This window comes from Lepidochelys kempii, chromosome 12 (genome assembly GCF_965140265.1).
Source record: "Lepidochelys kempii isolate rLepKem1 chromosome 12, rLepKem1.hap2, whole genome shotgun sequence".
NCBI lineage: Eukaryota > Metazoa > Chordata > Testudines > Cheloniidae > Lepidochelys > Lepidochelys kempii.
Genome location: NC_133267.1, coordinates 9,098,390 through 9,118,489, shown reverse-complemented (window position 1 = coordinate 9,118,489; position 20,100 = coordinate 9,098,390). Strand labels below are relative to the sequence as shown.

The following is a 20,100-nucleotide window of genomic DNA, read 5'->3' as shown; positions in this document are numbered from 1 at the left end:
TGGGCCTTTTCAGACACTGGGGGGGGGGGGGGGGGGAATACCCTTCAGACACAAAGGCTTTGAAATAAAAACTCTTCAGGACATTGCAGCAAAAAACAAGCAAACGAAACAAACAACTTTCTGCCATTAGGTGACATTCAATTTATCATTCAAAGTTTTTGAATAAGCATTTAAACTTTTGGAGAGGATCACTGGATTGCTTGATTCAACACAGCCTGGACAGCATTTTAGCACTTAAAGCATTTTATTTTCTGATCATTGGTAACCTTAAAAGTAAGTACTCACTGGCCAGCACAAGTAGGGAGTGAATCTCTTAAAGAGGATTAGGAAAGGCCTTTTGATCCAGGAAATTATAGGTCCGGATGCACAGCTGAAAAGCTGGAACTATGATTGCTAATTTAGGCACCTAACTCTCTCTGAAATCAATGGGAGCGAGGCCCCTAAATACCTTTCAGGATCTGAGCCTTAAGCATATACTTAAATCCATCCTTACTGAGGAGAGAACTTAAGAATGTGCTTAAGTCCCATCGACTTTAAGCCTGTGTATAAGTGCTGTCCTGCAGAGGGCTGTTTTTCCTGATTTGGGGCCTATCACATAGGTCCCTTTCATAGCTGCAGGATCGTACACAGTACCAGCTTTTCTTGTTTTTCCATTTGCTATACCAGGGTCTCAATTCTAACTTTCCCTATGCAGCACAGTTCATGGGGAGGGAGTCTGTTAACCTCTGTTGATGCACCGTAGTGCTTACTGATGAAGTGCAGTGATGTGTTATCTCTTGGTTAGAAAGGGACCTTATAATAATGTACTTTCAGGAGAATTGTCAACTGTGGATCATCCTATGATCCTTCTGTTTCTGTGATATGTTGGCAATTCTGGGAGTAAATACTTCATGTATAAAGTGTTCACACAGAAAACATGGATGAAATGTACGGAAGCTCTGCAGAGACTAGAAATCAGTCCCAGTCTTGGCGGGGAAACCATCCCGCGAGGTTGGTAAACTTGCCATATGTATGCATTTATGAACTGTACAGAAAAGCTTTATGTGGTGATTAGTTTTCTAGTAGGGAAATTATTTCTATTGCAATTAAAAGACAGTATATCAACGTGCATGTCCACTTATCAAGATGAACATGGGGTGTGTGGTTTAGTAAAACTCACATATGCTTGTATTTCTGAGCAGAGAAAGAACCTGATGACATGTTGGATACCACAACGAATTTTTTCTAATTGCAGGTTTTCATGCTTACAAAGGAAATTTGTGCTTAGCTTACCTCATGATTTCTTACCACACAACTAGTCAGGGTCCAGCAGTCCTTACCTTCAAGCTGGGGTGCAGAAGTAGACTGGCTCCTTCCTCTCATACACTGTTTCCATAGCTGTAGCCCACTTGTAATGTAGGGACATGGTATCCATTGGATTCAATGTAAACCCCTCCCCCTAATACGATGGAGGCAGAACTTTAAGGAGGGTTTTGCAGAGGAAGGAGCTAGGCCAGAGCCTTGACAGAACGGGTCTTGTATTGGCCCTTGCTGAAAAGGAGGGGGAAACGCAGCTAGAAGTCTGGCAGAGCTGCCGGGACAGAGAAAGGCTCACATTCAGCAGCGGCACACGTGTCCTGAGGGCTGGCAGGGGTAGAACTGGCATTCTCCTGGCCTCCATTTTCCCAGTCTTTGGAATGTCTCATTTCTTCACTTAAGAAACACTAGGGCTGTTACCTATAGCAGGGCCAGAAAGTCCTTTTTATTTGTCAAAGCTTTCTGGGTTGCCCATTCAGTCTGAGTTTAAAGCAGTGCATATGCTTGTAAAATGTCAGCATCAAGATACAAATTTATATCAAAATAAAAAATCGCCTTAACGGTGTAATTATCACAAATTCCCACATGAATAAAATAGATCCAGTCATCCAGTATCAAACACATCTATTAACCCCCACTAAGGCTGTAGCTCTCCTACTTTTATTAGGCTGCTGAGCATTTAATAGCAGACAGATCCCACACCCCCTGATTTGTCTCGGTCAATATTTTGCCCTACAGGGTACCTGGAAGGGCTCTACCCCTCCACTCCCACCCCAAGGACCTCAGGTTGAGAATTGCTCCTAAGGAATTGGGGACCAGTTTTTCTGAAAGAGAGGCCCTAGGTCCATGTGTAAGAATAATGCACTGATGGAAACAGCTTTAGGAAAGGAGACCAATTTTTGGCTTGGAAGAACGTAGCTATGGTAAGTCAAGAGAATCTGTTAGTTTGAAGGTGCACACGTCAATAGTAGAGTGTACGACACTTTGCTAGGCAGCTGAGATTTGAAAGTTTAGCTTTTGTTTTAAGAGGGATGTGGGAGGGAGGAATGTACGAAACCGACTGAATTATATACATATATGCGCGCCCCCCAAAGTTTTTAAGCTAGTGAATCTACCTAAAATCCATATTTAGGTGCTTAAATTGGGCTCAGTTTCCAGATAGAGCATCCGCAACTCCCATGGAAACTAAGGTGAGTTCAGAGATGTTCAGCAACTTCCAAAAGAAAATGGCCTCCTTTAGGTGCCTAAATATAGATTTAAGGTGCTTAACTTCAGGCACACAATTTTGAACGTTTTGACCGTACGTTTCCAGTGAAGCCAGTTTCTTTCTGGTGTTCTCCTGAAGTGCTGGAGCCCTAACCGCCTCCCCCACAAGGTGCACAAGAATCAGAAACTGACCCTTCCACTTTCCCTCTCCAAGCAAAACAAACTGCAGAGTAAATTACACACACACAAACACACACACACACGATGAAAGACAACAAACTTTTTCAAAACACCATCCAAAATTAGACTTTCAACATGGCTTTGTTTTACTAAAAGCCACTTGGGCCTCTGAAAATGGACTGAATGCACCAGGGGGGCTTTGGCTAACAAAGCCTTTCCCCACGCGTTTGAAGACGGGCATGACTCCTGGCAAGGGATGAAGAATACGGTGAAAGGTGAGTTCTAACACTAGCAAGAGACGAAAGCTGACTTCCATGAGACCAAGGCAAACACCTGAAGTTAATATAGTACAAAGGGTTTTATTGAGTCTCAGGAACCCACACGCAGACCAACCCTTTTCACACTATACGTAAGTATCCAGGCTGGGCTTGTTTAGTGAGCGGACTGGGGTTGGACTCCACATTCAGCATCTCTAAGTCTGCCTGTCTCCAGGGCTGTAAACTGGGTGTGGAGGCGCATGCCAAGACCTAACTCTGGGCTGGGTTGATTGTTGCTTAGATGTCATACAAAAGAAAGCCAGAAAAGTTTCTGAAGCGAGCTGGTGTTATAATTCTCTGCCTTGTGTCTATTGCCTATTTTCTAACTGCTGGTCTGTCTCAAGCAGACAGAACAGAGCAGCCTCTGGAGAGTATGAAAAGGACAATCAGCTTTTAAAAAAATCATTTAAACATAAAACCCATGTGGCCCAATTCTCAGAGGAGCTGAGCACCTCAACTGGCATCTGCTTCAGGTTTTGAAAACCAGCCCAGCAAGCTTCCTTCGGTAGGTTACTAACACTACATCATTCAACAATAAAAACAGTAGGACTTGTAAAATCTAACCGTCTTTTCACTACTTCTGCTGTTTATGTCCATTGTGCAAGCTGAATGCAATGCAAATATAAGTCAGTCTCAGGCACTAGCGAAGTGCTGCTGGGTGTAGACAGCAAACAGTAAAGGGAACTGAGGAAATACAAACAAGAACTGTTTCAGAGTAGAAACCGTGTTAGTCTATATTCGCAAAAAGAAAAGGAGGACTTGTGGCACCTTAGAGACTAACCAATTTATTTGAGCATAAGCATCCGATGAAGTGAGCTGTAGCTCATGAAAGCTTATGCTCAAATAAATTGGTTAGTCTCTAAGGTGCCACAAGTACTCCTTTTCTTTCTGCAAACAAGAACTGCTTTCACTGGAGTCCTTTGAAGAACAACGCTCACTCATAGCTTCTCCTTCGGCTCTATACTGCCTAACCCGTCCCTTCAACTCACCCCCACTAGGCTTATGGATTGTGTCTAACAGCTCCTTCCTGTCCCCCTTTGGCAAGGTCAGCCACCAGGCCAATAGAAGAACCAAGTTGATGCACGTCCCAGGGGATGTCCAGACCCTAGGGAGCCTGCCAGTGTCCAGGTAAGCCACTCCCACGCCCCTCTTTAAGACAGGAGGGCAGCATGGACCTGGTGGCAGTAAGATCCCAAAGGACAGTAGGGTAGAAGTGGCTTAGAGTGGCCACAGCAAGAACTGCTTAGGAAACAAGGGAGTGACATAGGAAGGGACAGTGGAAGTGGGGCTGGAATGGAGACTACCAGTAGCCTCAGAGACTCTCACGTGAGAGAAGGGGGGAAAACCCTGCTGGGTATGGGGCATAAGTAACTTTGGGCCTAGCACAATGTGGCTCCAGTCCTGACACAGACAAAAGTGGGAGTGGGTTAAAGCAACCAAGGGTTGGCTTGGGGTGGGCTTGTTCCACCAGTCTAAATTGATTTTATTACACCCGTACAAACTCCCATTATAGAACCCTTAAACGGATTTAAAAAAAACCCACTTAAACCTGTTTAAATTTGGTAATTTATTGAATTAAGCTAACCTGGTATAGTGCCTCTACATTAGGAGTTCGCACTTGTGTAGTGAAAGCTGTTTAGTCACATCAGCACAGGTGTCAGATGTCTACACTGAGGAGGGGTGTGAGTCTCAGCTCCCGTAGACATACTTACGTTAGCTCTGATCCAGTTTGCATAGGAAAACCAGTGTAGCTGTGATGGGACGAGCAATAGCAGGGGCTAGCCACCCAGAGGACATACCACCCAAGATGCTAAGTATGCACTCAGAGCAGCGAGCCCCTTCTGCCACACCAGCTACGTTGTATTTTTAGCACACTAGCTCCATCCCAGCTAGTGCAGGCATGTCTCCTGTGCTGGGAATGACACCCTCAGCTTGAAACCCTGAGAAAGCCAAGTCCTGAGGTTAATTTAGAAGCAGGGAAACCATCCGTTCAGCAGTATCAAGCTCCACTTTGATAAGCTGGTGTCTCATCCCGAACATCCATAACTAAGGCTAAGTTTTTGCCAGGATATTTTTTAGTAAAAGTCATGGACAGGTCACGGGCAATAAACAAAAATTCACGGAAGCTGATGACCTGTCCTTGACTTTCACTAAAATTATCCCTGACAAAAGGGGTAGGTGGGTTCAGCATCCACTGCTGCTGGGGCTCACGGGTCCCCCACCACAGTGTCAGGGCAGCTGTGGGGTCCCCCCACCAAGGCGGGGGCTGGGAGCTCCAGCCTGGGGCAGAAAATGTCACGGAGGTCAAGGGATTCCATGACTTCTGTCACATAATCGTAGCCTTACCCAAAACATTTGGGATGCCTTTAAAAAAAAAAAAAAAAAAAGGAAAATTCTCTGTGAAGTGCGTTTACCGTGGAATAAGACTGACCATACTGATCCATTCGAAAAATTACAATCTAGATTGGAATTTTTAGAACCCTTACAGTAGATTCCAAGACTTTAATCATACATAGTGCTTTAAAATGGTTAAACTGAGTGTGCGTATATACATGTAAATAGAACTGGGGGGAAAAGATGAATTAAATTTAGGGCACACGTTTTGACCGAAAAGCAGAGGTTTAACGTTTTAACCCCACTTTCAAAAGGTTGTTCTGTAAGGGAAATGCCACCTTACCTTTAAAATAGTGCAGTCCATGAGCTGGGAGGAAATGGCTGTGACCCATCAAGAGAAATAGTTTGCTGCTAAATAAAGGATAGATTAGTGTCAACTGGGGATGTGGAACCAGGTTAACAGCTGGGAAGCAGCTTTACATTCCTTGTGGCTGAAATTCACTCAGGTACAGCAGAGAATGATGCACCACTTAAGTCACACCTGAGTCCTCAAAACAATACATAGGTTTCCTGCAGGCCACTTGCACAGGTGTACATTTCATCACGTGAATCAGTTATTGCTTGGGACTGATCAAAGTCCCTTTATCTCATCCGCTGTTTGTCCTGTTTCAACACTGAAGACAACTTTTCTACCTTCCTTTTCCCTTTCTTCCTTATTTTAGGTGATTATATTTAACTCTGAGGCATCTTGGAATGTAGTTTGCATGAAGGGAGTGACTTGGAATAGAGTTGTATTGTATTCTATTGCAATTACCTCACTATTTATGCTTCCACCATGTTGGATCATATTAAAGAAGTTCTGTATTACAATCACAAATGAGTTTGATTCCCCAGAGTTTAAATTCCAGGGTATTACTAATTAAGAGGTCTCTTGGTTTTTGGTACTGTTTCTCTCCCTCCATGTGTGAAACTTGCAAGCTGCTAATTGTGTTAGTACATTCTAAGACAGAGTCTGTTCTCAAAGCAATTCACAGAGAGAGAGAGACTCAAAGCAATACTCTAACAACAGAAACAGCACCCAGAGACTCCCCGCCCTTTTGTTGTATTAACAATTGTGATTAAAATAGAGATAGAGGATGTATGTGGATGGATGCTTGGTGTGGATAATAAGTGAATGATCAGGGAGGTGCCAGCCTAAGAATCCAGTGTCCATCGGCTGAAGAAGGCGTCAAGTAGAAATAACCAGAGGACCCCCCGGAGGGCAGACTGGAATCCACCCAACAGCCTCAAGAATGGGAGAACCAAAGAACAAGATAACATCTTGGAGCCGTCAGGAATGTGCTATCTGCTGATTGATTCAGCAACAGCATGATGAAGCAATTCCCATAGACTGGCATAGGAAGAAATTCCTATAAAAATAGACTCTAAAAAGTGAGAATTTTGGGGTCTGATTCTGCAAACCAACTTCCAGGAGCATCACATGAGCATCTGACAAGGCCCTGCTCCCTCCTCATGTCCAGGCCACCTGGCCAGTGGCTTGGCATGAGCAACTCTAAGGCTGGTAACTATGATAACAACCTTGCAGAACCTGTGTGTGTGTGTTTGTATGAATGAATGTGTGAATAAATATGAGATTGAATGGAATGTTATAACTATAACTAACTGCTTACTATGATTCTTTCTGTATTCACAATAAATGTGGTATTTTGCCTTTTTCCCTTTAATAAGATCCTGCTGGTTTTTATTTTATTGGTATAACAACCACACAGAACCATGATATTTTGCTCTGACTTGGCTGAAAAGCCCATGTGATCACACCACAATAAACAAGAAGAGTATTTGTCTCGGTGCATAAGATGCAATGCTGGTGCTTATGAAAAGTGATAACCCTCAATTTCAAGCACGAGACTAAATAGTGTTACGAAGAACAGCTTTTTCAATAAAAGATGAGCAAAAATTCCTCCACTAAAGAGCTGTAAAATGTCACCAATCTGTAAATGCTTTTGCTACATTAAATAGTGTCTTGGAGCTAGTCTTCATATTCTAGAGCAAAAAAACTTTAGATTAAAGTGCACTCTAGGTCAGGTCCAAAGGCAAGACTTCAGATATGCAAGCTTATGCTTGTGCACAGTTCGTGGACTGCTCAGGCAAGCATAAAACCTTGATAAGGAAGGCAGGCTTGGATTTGCAAGGAGCCTAAATGAGTTAGGTGCCCAAATTCCATTGAATTCCAACAGGAGCTGGGAGCTAACATGCATAGGCTCCCTTTGAAAATGCCAGCTGACATCTGTGTCTTTTGAACCAGGCTCTGATAATGATGAATCACCATCTGACCATGATGTTGAGCTGTAGGAAAGATTTATGCAGTTCTGAAATGGGAGCAATCATTAGTGCGTCTATCAGTTAGAACATATGGCCTGAATATTCCATTTCAGCATGAAATCTGTTTAGAACTAGAGGTAAAATGGACCTTGGCAACAGAAAGTTGGGTTTTCCTGATGGGAATCACATGGTTGGAAACAGTGCACAGAGTGCACACAGCTCTATGAACCCTGCTTGTCTGACTCATGTGAGTAGTCTAGTGAAGTCAATGGGTTGCTTGCAGAAGTAAGGAGAGTAGGATTTGGCCCCATATCTGATAAGGAGGACAGGAGGATCAGCTTTATAAAGAGAGGGGGAATTGGGAAAAGATCAGCACTGTGGGAGTTGCTACACACAAGTCAGGCAAAAGGGCTACTCATGAAACAAGGCAGCAACACATGCTGGAGAGGGCTGCACTTGGGAACTGGTTGGATTAGAGAAATAGGATTATATTTCACATTATTTTTCCAAAGAGAAAATATATACAACTAAATAAGATAAGGGGGTAATTTATACCTCTTAAGTGGCAGTGTGCTGTAGGGGCCAGAGAGTGCAAGGTCCGTGTAAAGGCATAAATGTCTCCAGAGACACCAGGGAGAGCACAGCCCGAGATAGACTTGGATACACATTTAAGACGTAGCTGTTTTCTGCAGCACAGCCATCTGGGTGCTGTCCGGCACTCACGGAACACAGACACCACCCCCCCTCGGTGATTCAGAACTGCCAGAAGCCACAAACCCCATATACCTTGCACATCAGAAGACAAATTATGACAAGATGCCACGCCATCTCCTCTAATGCACCTACATTAGGGACAAGCATCTTTTGGCCCAAGACAAACAGCAGCAAATAAAGAAACAGATATTCAAGAAAAAAGGGTTACAACCAGCTACTACAAAGAAAGCTGCTTCATTTTTGGCCTCCCCCACACCATTTTTAAGGCCCCTCTCCCCACATCCAGCCAAACATTCTTAACTCAGCTGATCAACGGCAGGCGCCTGATAAAGCCAAGGAAGACAATTTGCTGTCCCCATCCCCACTCATTTTAACTATTTGGTGTGAGCGTCTCTACAGCGGATCCCTCCGCCTCCAGATCAGGTCATTAAAAGCGCTCCTGATGAACCCATACTGGCCTCTTACTCTTCTTCCTATCTTTCCTTCCCTTCAGCATCGTTTGCAGTGGTGCCTTTAACATTGCCTCCTTGAGAAACTGCCAGCTCTCCTGAACGCCTATTTCCCTTAGATTTTCTTTCCGTGGAACCTTACCTACCAGTTCTCAGAGTCTGTTAAAGTCTGCTTTTTGGTAGTCCATTGTCCCTATTCTGCTAGTCTCACTCCTTCCTTTCCTTAGGATCATGCAATCTGTCATTTCAAGATCACTTTCACCCAAATTGCCTTCCACCTTCAGATTCGCTTCCAATTCCTCCCTGCTGGTCAGAATCAAGTCTAAAATGGCAGTCCACGTGGTTACTTTCTCTATCTTCTGAAACAAAAAGTTGTCCCAAATACATTCCAAGAACTTATTGGAAATTTTGTGTTTTGCCTTATTACTTTTCCAACAGATGCCTGGCAGTTAAAGTCCCCATTACTGCTATGTTGGTATTCTGGGCATTTTTGTTATTTTTTCTAGCAATATCTCATCATCCTCTTTATCCTGATTTGGTGGTCTATAATAGACCCCTGCCAATATTAAGCCCCCCTCCCTTTTTTTTTTTTAGCCCTTTTATCTTTATCAACGACTCTCAAACTGGTTTGCCTCCCACTTCCTTCTGGGCCTCAGACCAAGTGTATATATTCATGTATAATGTAATACCTTCTCCCTCTGCTTCCTAAACAAGCTATACACCCCTATACCAATATTCCAGTCACGAAATTTATCCATTCAAGTTTGTGTGAAGCCAATTAAGTAGCTTATGTACGAATATTTCTAGTTCTTTCTGTTTATTCCTCATACTCCTAAGCATTTGCGTATAGTCATATAAGACGTTAAGCAGTTTCTCCCACTGATTTCCCTGTTGTGGCTTATGACCATTGTGATGGGGATTGTCACCCCCAGGGTGCAGTCTGGGAGCTGTGGGAACCTCTATGCCCTTCTAACCACCCAGCTGGGCTGGCCCTGTTCACACTGCTTTGTCGGAGATAACAGGGCCTGGAAAAGCTGGCTATATCACCCGACAGGTGGTGCAACACGCCCAACTGAGTTACCTGAGTGCTTTACCTAAGCCACTCAAAGACAGGCAGCCAATTTCCCAGCTCCCTGAATATAATAACCCAGAATTATATTGTCTTACACCGCACAGAAATCTCTACAATGTAAGCTCATTAATAAAGTTCGCCTTTCCCTCAATGTGGGAAAGATACGTAACAGCCTTTGCTCACAGAGCTGAGATTTTCCCCAGACACTTCACTTAAAGGCACACCGGTTTAGATAAAGCATACAACAAGTTTATTAACTACAGAAAGACAGATTATAAATGATAGCAAACAGATCAAAGCAGATTACCTAGCAAATAAACAAAACCGCAAACTAAGCCTAAAATACTAGATAGGATTTGAATTAGCAATTTCTCACCCTAACTGATGATACAAGCAGTCCACCAAGTTTCCATACATAGGCTAGAAATCCCTTTAGCCTGGGTCCAGCACTTCCCCCAGTTTAGTCTTTGTTCCTCAGGTTCCAGGAGTTCTTGTGTGGAGAATGAGGCCAAGAGATAATGTCACACCCCACCTTATGTAGCTTTTCCATATGGTGGGAACCCTTTTTTCCAAACTCAGTTTTCAGTCCAGCTTGTGGAAAAATACAGGTACCAAAATGGAGTTCGGTGTCATGTGGTCTGGTCGCATGCCCTGCTGAGTCATAGTAGCCATTACTCACAGGCTGGCTGAAACATTTACAGGAAGGCTAACCAGGTGGGCAATATGCTTCTCCTAAGGCCTACTGTTTCCCCTAATGGCTCATTACCCTGAACAGGCTCTTCACAACCAACTGTCTAGACTGGAAGCACTTTGCCTAGTGGGTGTCACCCAGGTGTAACCACATTTGAAATACAGATACATAGTAAATATTCATAACTTTAGATACAAAAATAATACATGCACACAAATAGGACAATCGTTCAGCAAATCATAACTTTTCCAATGAAACCTCACAAGATGCATCTTGTATCAGATGCATCATACATTATAATCATATCATAACCATACAACTATGATGAATATGGGGTGCAGTGTCACAACCATAGTGTAGTTTTCTGTGCTCCCTTCCCCCTCCCCCAAACATCTAGCCTTCTGTTAAGGTCGGGATTTTTTATGCTTACCTATGGTCTGCTATCACCTTCCCCCTTTTAATCTAGTTTAAAATCCTCCTCACTAGGCTGGCAAGTTGGTGAGCAAAGATGCTTTCCCTCTTTTTAGTCAGGTGGATTCCATCTCTTCCCAGCAGACCTTCTCGGAACAGCATCCCAGGGTCAAGGAAGCAGACATCCTCCTGTTGACACCATCTGTGCAGCCATGCATTCATATCCAGGATGTATGTGTCCCTGCATGGGTCCTTACACTCAACCAGGAGGATGGATCAGAACACAGCCTGTGTCCTCCCCTCCCCCTTGCTCCCAGGGCACCGCAGTCACTGCGGATCTGCTTGGGGTCAAGCTAGGCAACATCTGCTCATGTGGATGAGCAGCATGGGGCAGTGGCTAGACCAACAGATGAGCCTCGGCGAACTTTCTGTAACATCTGGGATGTGGGCTCCAGGCAGGCAGCATGTCTCCTGAGACATGTCGGGCTGGCAGAATGATGCCTCCGTCCCTTTCAGAAGGATGAGCCATGGAAGAGCAAAAGTCTATATTTCTCTATAAGATGGTGAAAATTTTGCTAACCCTCACCCCCAGGACAGAACTCCTAATCTGGAGTCTCATGCAGGTCAATTTTCAAAAGAGATTTAAGAAAATTAACTAATAATTAGCAATCATATTTTTAGCATTATATTTAGGAACAAACATGAATTTATACCACACCTTTTATTCTAATATCTTGAAGTGCTCTATAAATACTTACATTTCAAAACTCTGTGAGGTAGCTACATTCTGAAATAAATGCATTTTCATAAGAGTAAACTAAAGCGCAGATAGTTTAAGTGACTTGTCCAAGTTTACAAAAGCCATTGCTAGAGATTGGAGCAGAACCCTGGGGTCTTTATTTCCAACTCCCCGGTAAAATTAATCTGCATATAATAAGTAAATGATATGAAATAAAGCAAAAGCATTCACCACTTTTTTACAAAAACACCCAGCAACTGTATGCAACACAAAACAGTAACTGAGAGTCGCATTTTATTTGTCTTTCAGTGTACATGCTCATTATGTATTCTGTTTAATTTACAGAAGGTCTATGTAAACCAAAATGAAAATGAGAGAGGAAACAAAGAAATAGATTGAGGTGTAGAATTTTCTCAGCAAGCAATGATCACAGGAAACAGCACAGATTGAGCAGGAATTCAACAGGAGTAACACCTAAGAATAACGAAGGTAAACAGTAACTTTTTCTTTAGATAGATTCTCAATAGGGCTTTTTTGTTTTAGTAAAACACTCTAGAATGTCACAGTATACAGGAAGACTAAATGGCAAAGAATATCATACGCACAAACTCTTACACTCACACACACCAAATCACATTTATCCCTGCTACTGGTCCAGGATCCAAAACACTAGTTAACATTCTATTTCCTACCTCCCATTCACTGATAAACTATACAGGATTACACTGTACATGGCGTTAATTACAAAAATGTCATATTTACAAAATCTGTACACACATTGTAAAACTCACAAAATCGTTGTCTATGTATCACAACTTGCTACACCAAAATATTAAAAATGGGACAAAATTATACATTTCTCTTTCCATTTTTAAAAAGGGTTAATATGTCAAAGAACACACACTACTTTCCCCAATAAGACTGTAAGAGAACTACAAACCCAAAGCATTCCACTTGAGATAAAATGCAGTGAGCAGCATTTCCTGACTAGAGAAAAGCCTATATCCGGTTTCCTGGGGGTGGGGTGTGCAGTTAGATTACATATACAGAGATGGTGAAACTAGACTGAGGATGTCTTTGGCTAAAACTTTGGCATTAAATAAAAGTCATAGTTCAGAAGACATGGGAAGAGGTTGCTTCGTGCTGGAGGAGTTGGGGAATTTTTCTTTCAATCATCTACGTACTCACTACAAATTCTCTTTCCTTTCTCCTTTTCTACAGGAAATAGGGAGCAGCTGGGGGGTTTGGAACAAACATGTTCCAGTACATCGAGAGATGAGGCACCTGCATTTTCTGTTACGGGACGTATTTTTAAAAATTTTTAAGTATGAAGAAAAATGGTATAAAAAAAACCACCCACTTCTTTCAATCATAGGAATAATCTCTTCCAGATTTTTGTTTTTTTTTGGGAAACGGCATAGGAAAAAAAGTTAGCAAACCAGGCATGGCAGAAAACCAATTGCTTCAGCACGTCAAGTAAATATTAGTGCAGGAAGGTGGACTATTCGTTAGTCCACCACATAAATAAGCTTACTGCACAGCGTACATTAAATAACCATCACACCCCGTACACAGATGCTCCTCAGTGAAGATAACGTTTATCAAGTAATTAAAGTGTATGTAGTGCAAATGGTACACAACCAAGTATTATGCACATGCTACTTGCTTGTTCTGAAGTTACACAAAGATGTGGTGCCTGAAATCCTGGACATATATACACCCTTGTCACACTTGGTACCATGTCCTAAGCCACAGAAATATCGACGTGTTTATATGTGTTTAAGAAACACACTTGGTTTCTTAAAATAGGACCACCACATCAATACAGTAACACAAACACAGGCTAATATCAATACCTGTTTCCAGATGCTCCAAGGCTCAGAAAGTTTGTGCTTCTAACTCTTGCAGTCATTAATGTTCCTTCTGCCAGCTCAGGAAGGATAGACAGTCTCTTCAGGTCTGTGCTGCGCAGGAGACGGCCAACCGAGAGGAGTAAAATGACAACACAGGCATCTAGCTGCTTTCCTCCATCACTAGTTCCATGCCTTATGATGAAGGGTTGAGAGAATTTCCCCTCCGCACCACGCATGGAAGGGAGGAATTTTATTTTGAAAAAAAATCATACCATGCTTTCCATATAAGTGGCAGTAAATCAAGGCACGCTGTACTAGTTTTGTAGCATTTAGATTAGCTGATTTTGAAGATGACGCTTCATTGAGGAAGGTCCGACGTTCTCAGCTGGCTGCTGGGCCTTGCTGGGCCATACAAAGTAACAGATGCTATGTGATTATTCTGCATCACCTGCAAGAGGATGGCAGAAAAAAAGAGAAATAAAAAAAAAAAAAAATCCCATATGCCAAAGGGAACTCAGAAAGTTGCAAGTGACTTAGTTACAGTATTTATATGCTTGAATGAAGAGAGATAAAAAAAAATTAAGCAACTGATAGGTGGAATTAAAACACTTAAAAGATCTTTGCCAATTCTGAAAAATTACTATTAAATTTCCAGGCTTCCTTTAGAGTCACACTTGTTGTTTAACACGGGCACTCACCACCGCCCACAAGTATTTTGTGAGAACTAAGCACGTCTCCCAATAGTATGAGACATGTATGACAAGACAGATGCACCAGCCTTAAACACAAGAGATGCATTAAACCTGGGGAGAGGGTTGGCAAATGTCCCACTTGTGCCATGTTCCCTGATATTACAGATGCTCTTGAATGCTGGCTCTCGTAGGTATATAGGAAAGACAAAAAGCTGCATTAAAATCCAGAAGCAAACGCCACACCATCTTCTCCCACCCAAATGAATTTGAAAGTTTTTTCCTAACCTCAAAGATCATTCGCTGCAGTCCAAAACAAAACGTTGATCCAAATGGGTTAGTATTGTTTGGAGAGGATGACCTTAAAAAAGAAAAAAAAAAAAATGGGTGCATAAGAGGTTGGAATTTCTTCATGTGAAATAGCAGCCACCCATTATTATGTGGCAAGTTGCTCACATTTCTCTTATGCCAAGATTATTTAAATTGGGAGGGATTACATTTATCTGTACTATGATGCTATGCTGCTTTTGGATTTCAAATGGGTCACACCTCAGAGTGGTGCTGAAATATGGGGGGACTTAGGAGGACCTAGTGGAACAAAATAAGCAGTTATTAGTGACTGCAGGTGACCGCTCTTATTCAACCAAGGCTGGAGAGGAAAAACGGAACATAAACCAAGTAACACAGAAGAAGGAGCTCAAGAAAACGAGGACTTTTTCAACGAGACCTTTCTGTGCATGCACACACGTGTGCATCTCTCCCCCACTCCTTTTTCAAGTGAAAATTACTAGGAACCCTATTTTTAAAGGTATCTTCTGCACCATGTATATTAATCTAGAGATTTTAATATATTGAATCTCTAGCAAAGTAGTTATTTATGTTTGAAGTGACATGCCTAATTAAATTTAGAGTTACCTTTAGAAAATTAATGCATTTCTTGACTTTCACATATGCTTCATAAACATTTAAGTTATACAAGAACTAAATGCTGTTTTGTTTTTAAGAGAATTGCAGCAGTCAGTGAATATGGGCCCAATCCAAAGCCCCTCTGAAGTCAAAGGAAAGACTCCCACTGACTGCAATGGACTTTAGGTCAGATCCTTAAAACACCTGGAAAATATAAATTTTAAAGACTTGTTTATACTGTAGTTTCAGCGTAGTTAGGACTGATTTCTGGGTATAGTTTTCTTCCAGATATATTCTATTCTTAAGTTCTGGCTTCTTCTACAATTGGAGAATTTCTTTAACTGAATGTGACATAGCAAATGTGCCTTATAAAGCAAGTTTAGTTGAACTATTCTGAACAATCCACATTAAAAATGGAAGAGCTTGATTCAACAGTGCATTACCATAGTTCTATCTTGATGCTGCTCTAGTGATTTTACAGGAGTAAACTGGAGTAATGCAGTGAGGAATCAGGCCCACAATCATTTAAAAACAAACTCAATAGTAATTAGCATAAGCCTGGTGAAAACAGAGCCACGGTTAAGCATTTCTGAAATTTATGAAAGATTTTGAAAAGATTTATGAAAGACCATGACTTTTAGCCTCACACTGCTCTCACTCTTGTACTCGACAAAATTACTCACATTTTGTAAGTGATTTCAGTGCTGGTGAAAGGTGCTAGAAATGACAGCCATGCAAACTTGTGGCCCGTGCTTTATCCACAGAACTGGCATAATACAGGTAGAAGTAGTGCAAATTTCACATACTGCTCCACCCATGTTCTTCAACCCTGCATGGAGGAGCTACCTCCAGAAAGGGTGAGGAAGGAAGTTTTGACTCCAGGCCCATTCAATCCTTTGAGACCAAGTGCTAATAAGGGTGCTAAGTATGTGGATAATTTGCATTGTGGATACCTGCCCATTGGAATTGGGCTGAGATCACCCATGCTTCATATTACAGATTCCTGATTTCCCCAAATGGTAGTGAGCTTTCCTAGCTAGAGGCAGCAGAACTGATGCTTCAGCAGCAAAGAGATGGCATAAATCCTGATGGTAATTACTACCAGACCTATCCTTGCGGTAATCATCTGTCATCAGCTCACTTCCTGCCAGCAATACAGGATAATAAGACAGACAGCATCTTTACCTATGAAGTACCACTGGCTTTTCCACAGGATGTCCGAGAAGATCCTGAATACTATCCCACTGTAATTACATTAAAAGGGTGTTAGAATAAGAGAGTGACAGGAAAGCTTTTCTTTATACAAAGGGGGAGGTTCATGCACATTTTGGTTGTAGCGTTGGTGCAAACCACAAGGCAGCACAGAGTGCCATGAAGCATGAAGGTTATGTTTACAGAGTGTTTTGTGACTGGAGCCAGCTTTACTCAGCAGAACCTGCAGCTAGGAGACTGCTCTGAGTTTAAAACTAGCTTCCATTTTAGATGGAAAGTGGACTTTAATTGAAAACAAACAAAAAAAAGAATGAAATATTATTATAACCTCTGTGGGATTGATGGCAGAAACACAAAGCACAGTGTCCATCATTTTAAGGAGATATTTCAAAGAAGGCAGCATCTGAAATTTCCCACAGGAAGGCACTCTCTTAGAACTTTGCTGAGATCAAGTTAGCATCACTGCCTTTTCTCAGTTACAAAAGCCTTTGGTTGGTTCACTATGCAAGACAGGCATAGTATTTATTTGACTGAGAATTCCCAGTACTATCCACTCCTGTGGCATGACAGCTTATGAAGCTAGCTTTATATTGAAGGGAAGTAACAATGCAGCGAAGGACTGAAGTATATCAAATAATTCAACCAGAAAGCAAAGGAGGATACAGGCCTCCTGCCTTCAGTAAAGCAGTCAATACTCTGCACCGGCATTTAGATATTCCAATTACCATAACACCTGGGTTCACCTCACAAGCCCAGTCTCATTCCCTAGGCTGGCAGGAACTAAAAGTGCTGCAGGGTAGAAGTGTGTGGTGTTTATGCCTACCTGGATGTCGAAGGCATCTCTGCATGTGTAGCGGAAGCTTTTCTACTTAATGCTTCCTTGCTTGGTAAAATACATGATGTATTTAACCAAAAAAATTGATTTACTGTTATCTGGTGGATTTTTTTTTTTACACTATTTTCAGAAGGTTTGAATGATGGGTCATTCATTAAGCAATAGAAACCACTGTCAAAAAGTTCTTTACGAAGTGCAGACAACCCCCAAAGCAAGTGCCAAAAAAAATTCACAGGTGTACTCTGAAAAAAGTACCTGGGTAAATGAAATTCCTAAGAATGCAGAGTTATCTTGTCACTACTCTATAGATATTTAATTAATCTGTAACAGTTACTGTCAATCCATCCATGCAAAATTATTTCTAGCTAAACTTCTGATTTTCACCATTAATATTACATTTCAAAGGTATCTCTAATCTTTCTAACTCTTACCTGCCTTAAAATGGGAAACATAACATAATTTACTGGAAGACAAAGCCCAAGGTTTGACTGCACTATATTTCTGACCGTGTTACGAGTAAAAAGTTTGAACTACAACAATTTCACTGAAGAAATCCAAATCCATAAAAAAATTAAAATTAAATTTTGGTGGGAGGAGAGTAATTTGAACTCCCTTATTTTAAAAACCATCTTTCTATACTGCTATTATTTCTGTGACACATGGTCAGAGTTCTGCACACTCAGCAGCCAAGGAATTTATATTGGCAACTGTTCTCGTTCGTTTTATGAAGACTCACCTTGCTGTACGTTGTGCATGTTTCAGTCTGTGAATCCGAACTATCTGTGGAAGGTAAACAAAAAAGGCTCGTCTGGAAATTAAATTTGAACTGGTACTTTCTTTGAAATGTATCCAATATGAGAGTTTGAAAAATGATTTCAGAGATCAGGGAACATGAAAACATAACACTGGAGCAGTAAAATTTACCGATAACCAAAGCGGTCAAAATAACACAAAACAAAAAAATCCCACTGATTAAACATAAATCCACTAGATTAAGTAATAACTCTGGAGACACAGATTTGCCCATTCACTATTTTAAAAAGTAAGCTTTAAAGCTTAAATGGCTTCTAAGAGAAAAAAGAAAATATAGGAGTGAAAGAAACAAGACATTATTTATCTCTCTGTGCACTGAATTGACTTGTCAAAACTGTACAGTGTCAGGTAATATGCATACCGTAGCAACAAATCAACTCTTGTGGATGAGCTACTTTGCAAAGACTGGTTTCAGAGTAGCAGCTGTGTTAGTCTGTATCCGCAAAAAGAAGAGGACGACTTGTGGCACCTTAGAGACTAACAAGTTTATTTGAGCATAAGCTTTCGTGAGCTACAGCTCACTTCATCAGAGCCGGACTAATAAATTTATTAGTCTCTAAGGTGCCACAAGTCCTCCTTTTCTTTTTGCGAAGACTAAGCACCGTATGCATTTGAGAAGCCAACAAATCCTCAGATTTGACCCAGTCACTCCCAAAGCAAAATGGTTTAAGTGCTCCCTACAAGATAAAAACCGCAAGGCACACCTTGATGGAACACTCCTCCCCACTCCCCCCAAAAACATTATGAATATATGGGCACAAGTTGTGCCAACCTCCTCTGCTTTCCAGACTGGCTCCATTTATATGAGCTGGTAGAACTGAAGTGTACAAGAACTTTGCTCTCTGAAGAGCAGAGAAAGCAAGAATCTTGAGAATCTGAATTTCTTGTTTCTCACAAGAATGAAAAAAGACAGAATGGAGGAACAGCATCACATATGGTTTGCACTTCCAACAAACCAGGCACTCCAAATTCCTTGCTGGCCATTTTTCCAGCCTATGAGTGTTTTCCTTCCATCTCTGGACTTTTTAAAATGGAAAACATCTTCTCTGGGGGCAACCATAAAGTGTTCTTTAATCCAACCGAAGGCTCATTTATATTGTCACTCACCACCAAGCAAGTGGTTTCTAATACAGCTGGGTTCAGTGTTTAAGTAATATGCCCACTGTACACCAATGAACTGTCAGCGATAAAATTGCACTGCACATTGCCAGCCCATGGAAGGGTATACAGACTTTTCAATGGACTTCATACTATCAGTGTTGTTAAGTTTCAGTCTGGTGGGTGCATGTTGGGGAAAGAAAAGGGTGAATAAAATAAATCAAATATATCCATAATAGAGGCACAAAACTACTTAGACTGAATACAAGTATTGAAATGTGAGTGTGAAAAACTGCATAAGAGCCTTAGGGAAACATATTTAAATAGGAAGTGAAGGGAAGTAAGTGCTGGTATTCTCAGGTACATCATAAATTTGATTTTCATTTAAACACACACAAGTGTACACCCCACCCCCGTTCCTTTCCCTTATTTTCATCCCAACTCAGATTCTCACTGATGTGACTTCCGTCAAAGCACTGTGCTTTATGCAGGTGAGTGCTTTCAAGGGAGACAATCAATGTTGTCAGTGGGTACGATGACAAAGGGATCTCTGGCAGCAGTTTAGCCAGCATTCTATATCTTGTCTAGGATATTAAAGCCCCAGTTCAACAAGGTACTTACACACATGCCTAGCTATGTTATGCAGGAGGTTAAACTAGACTACCATAAAGGACCCTTTTGGCCTTAAAATTTATGATTCTTTAAGCATGTGAGTATCCCCGCACTTTAAAGAGATTAATCGCATGCTTAAAGGTTAGGCACATTTTTGAGTACGTTGCTGAATCAGGGCCTGTGTGCAATAAGAGACTTAGGAGGCAAAGTCCTAAACTCTTTCCTGAGCCTGGAGATTCCCAGATGATAGTTACATAGAGGCATATGCCACATACTGTAGGGTCATAGTTATTCTTATGAATAACTCAAATTACATTAAATATAATAAACAGACCTTGTGAGTGGTGAAGG

At 41.6% G+C, this 20,100-nt stretch overlaps 1 protein-coding gene across 10 annotated transcripts in view; it reads right to left on the bottom strand.

Moving 5' to 3' along the window:
- Positions 1–8,812: 8,812 nt before the first annotated feature.
- PHAF1 (phagophore assembly factor 1) overlaps positions 8,813–20,100 on the bottom strand; it is a 49,673-nt gene continuing 38,385 nt past the window's right edge. For 5 of the 10 annotated variants that reach the window (XM_073307497.1, XM_073307499.1, XM_073307495.1 and 2 more), the window contains 3 exons: positions 17,963–18,006; positions 16,365–16,423; positions 14,046–14,634 (listed from right to left, as the gene is read on the bottom strand). In XM_073307497.1, the coding sequence (XP_073163598.1) occupies positions 14,436–14,634; positions 16,365–16,423; positions 17,963–18,006 (302 nt within the window). In that variant the 3' untranslated portion in view covers positions 14,046–14,435. The other 5 variants (XR_012154459.1, XR_012154458.1, XM_073307500.1 and 2 more) reach the window with 5 other exon arrangements.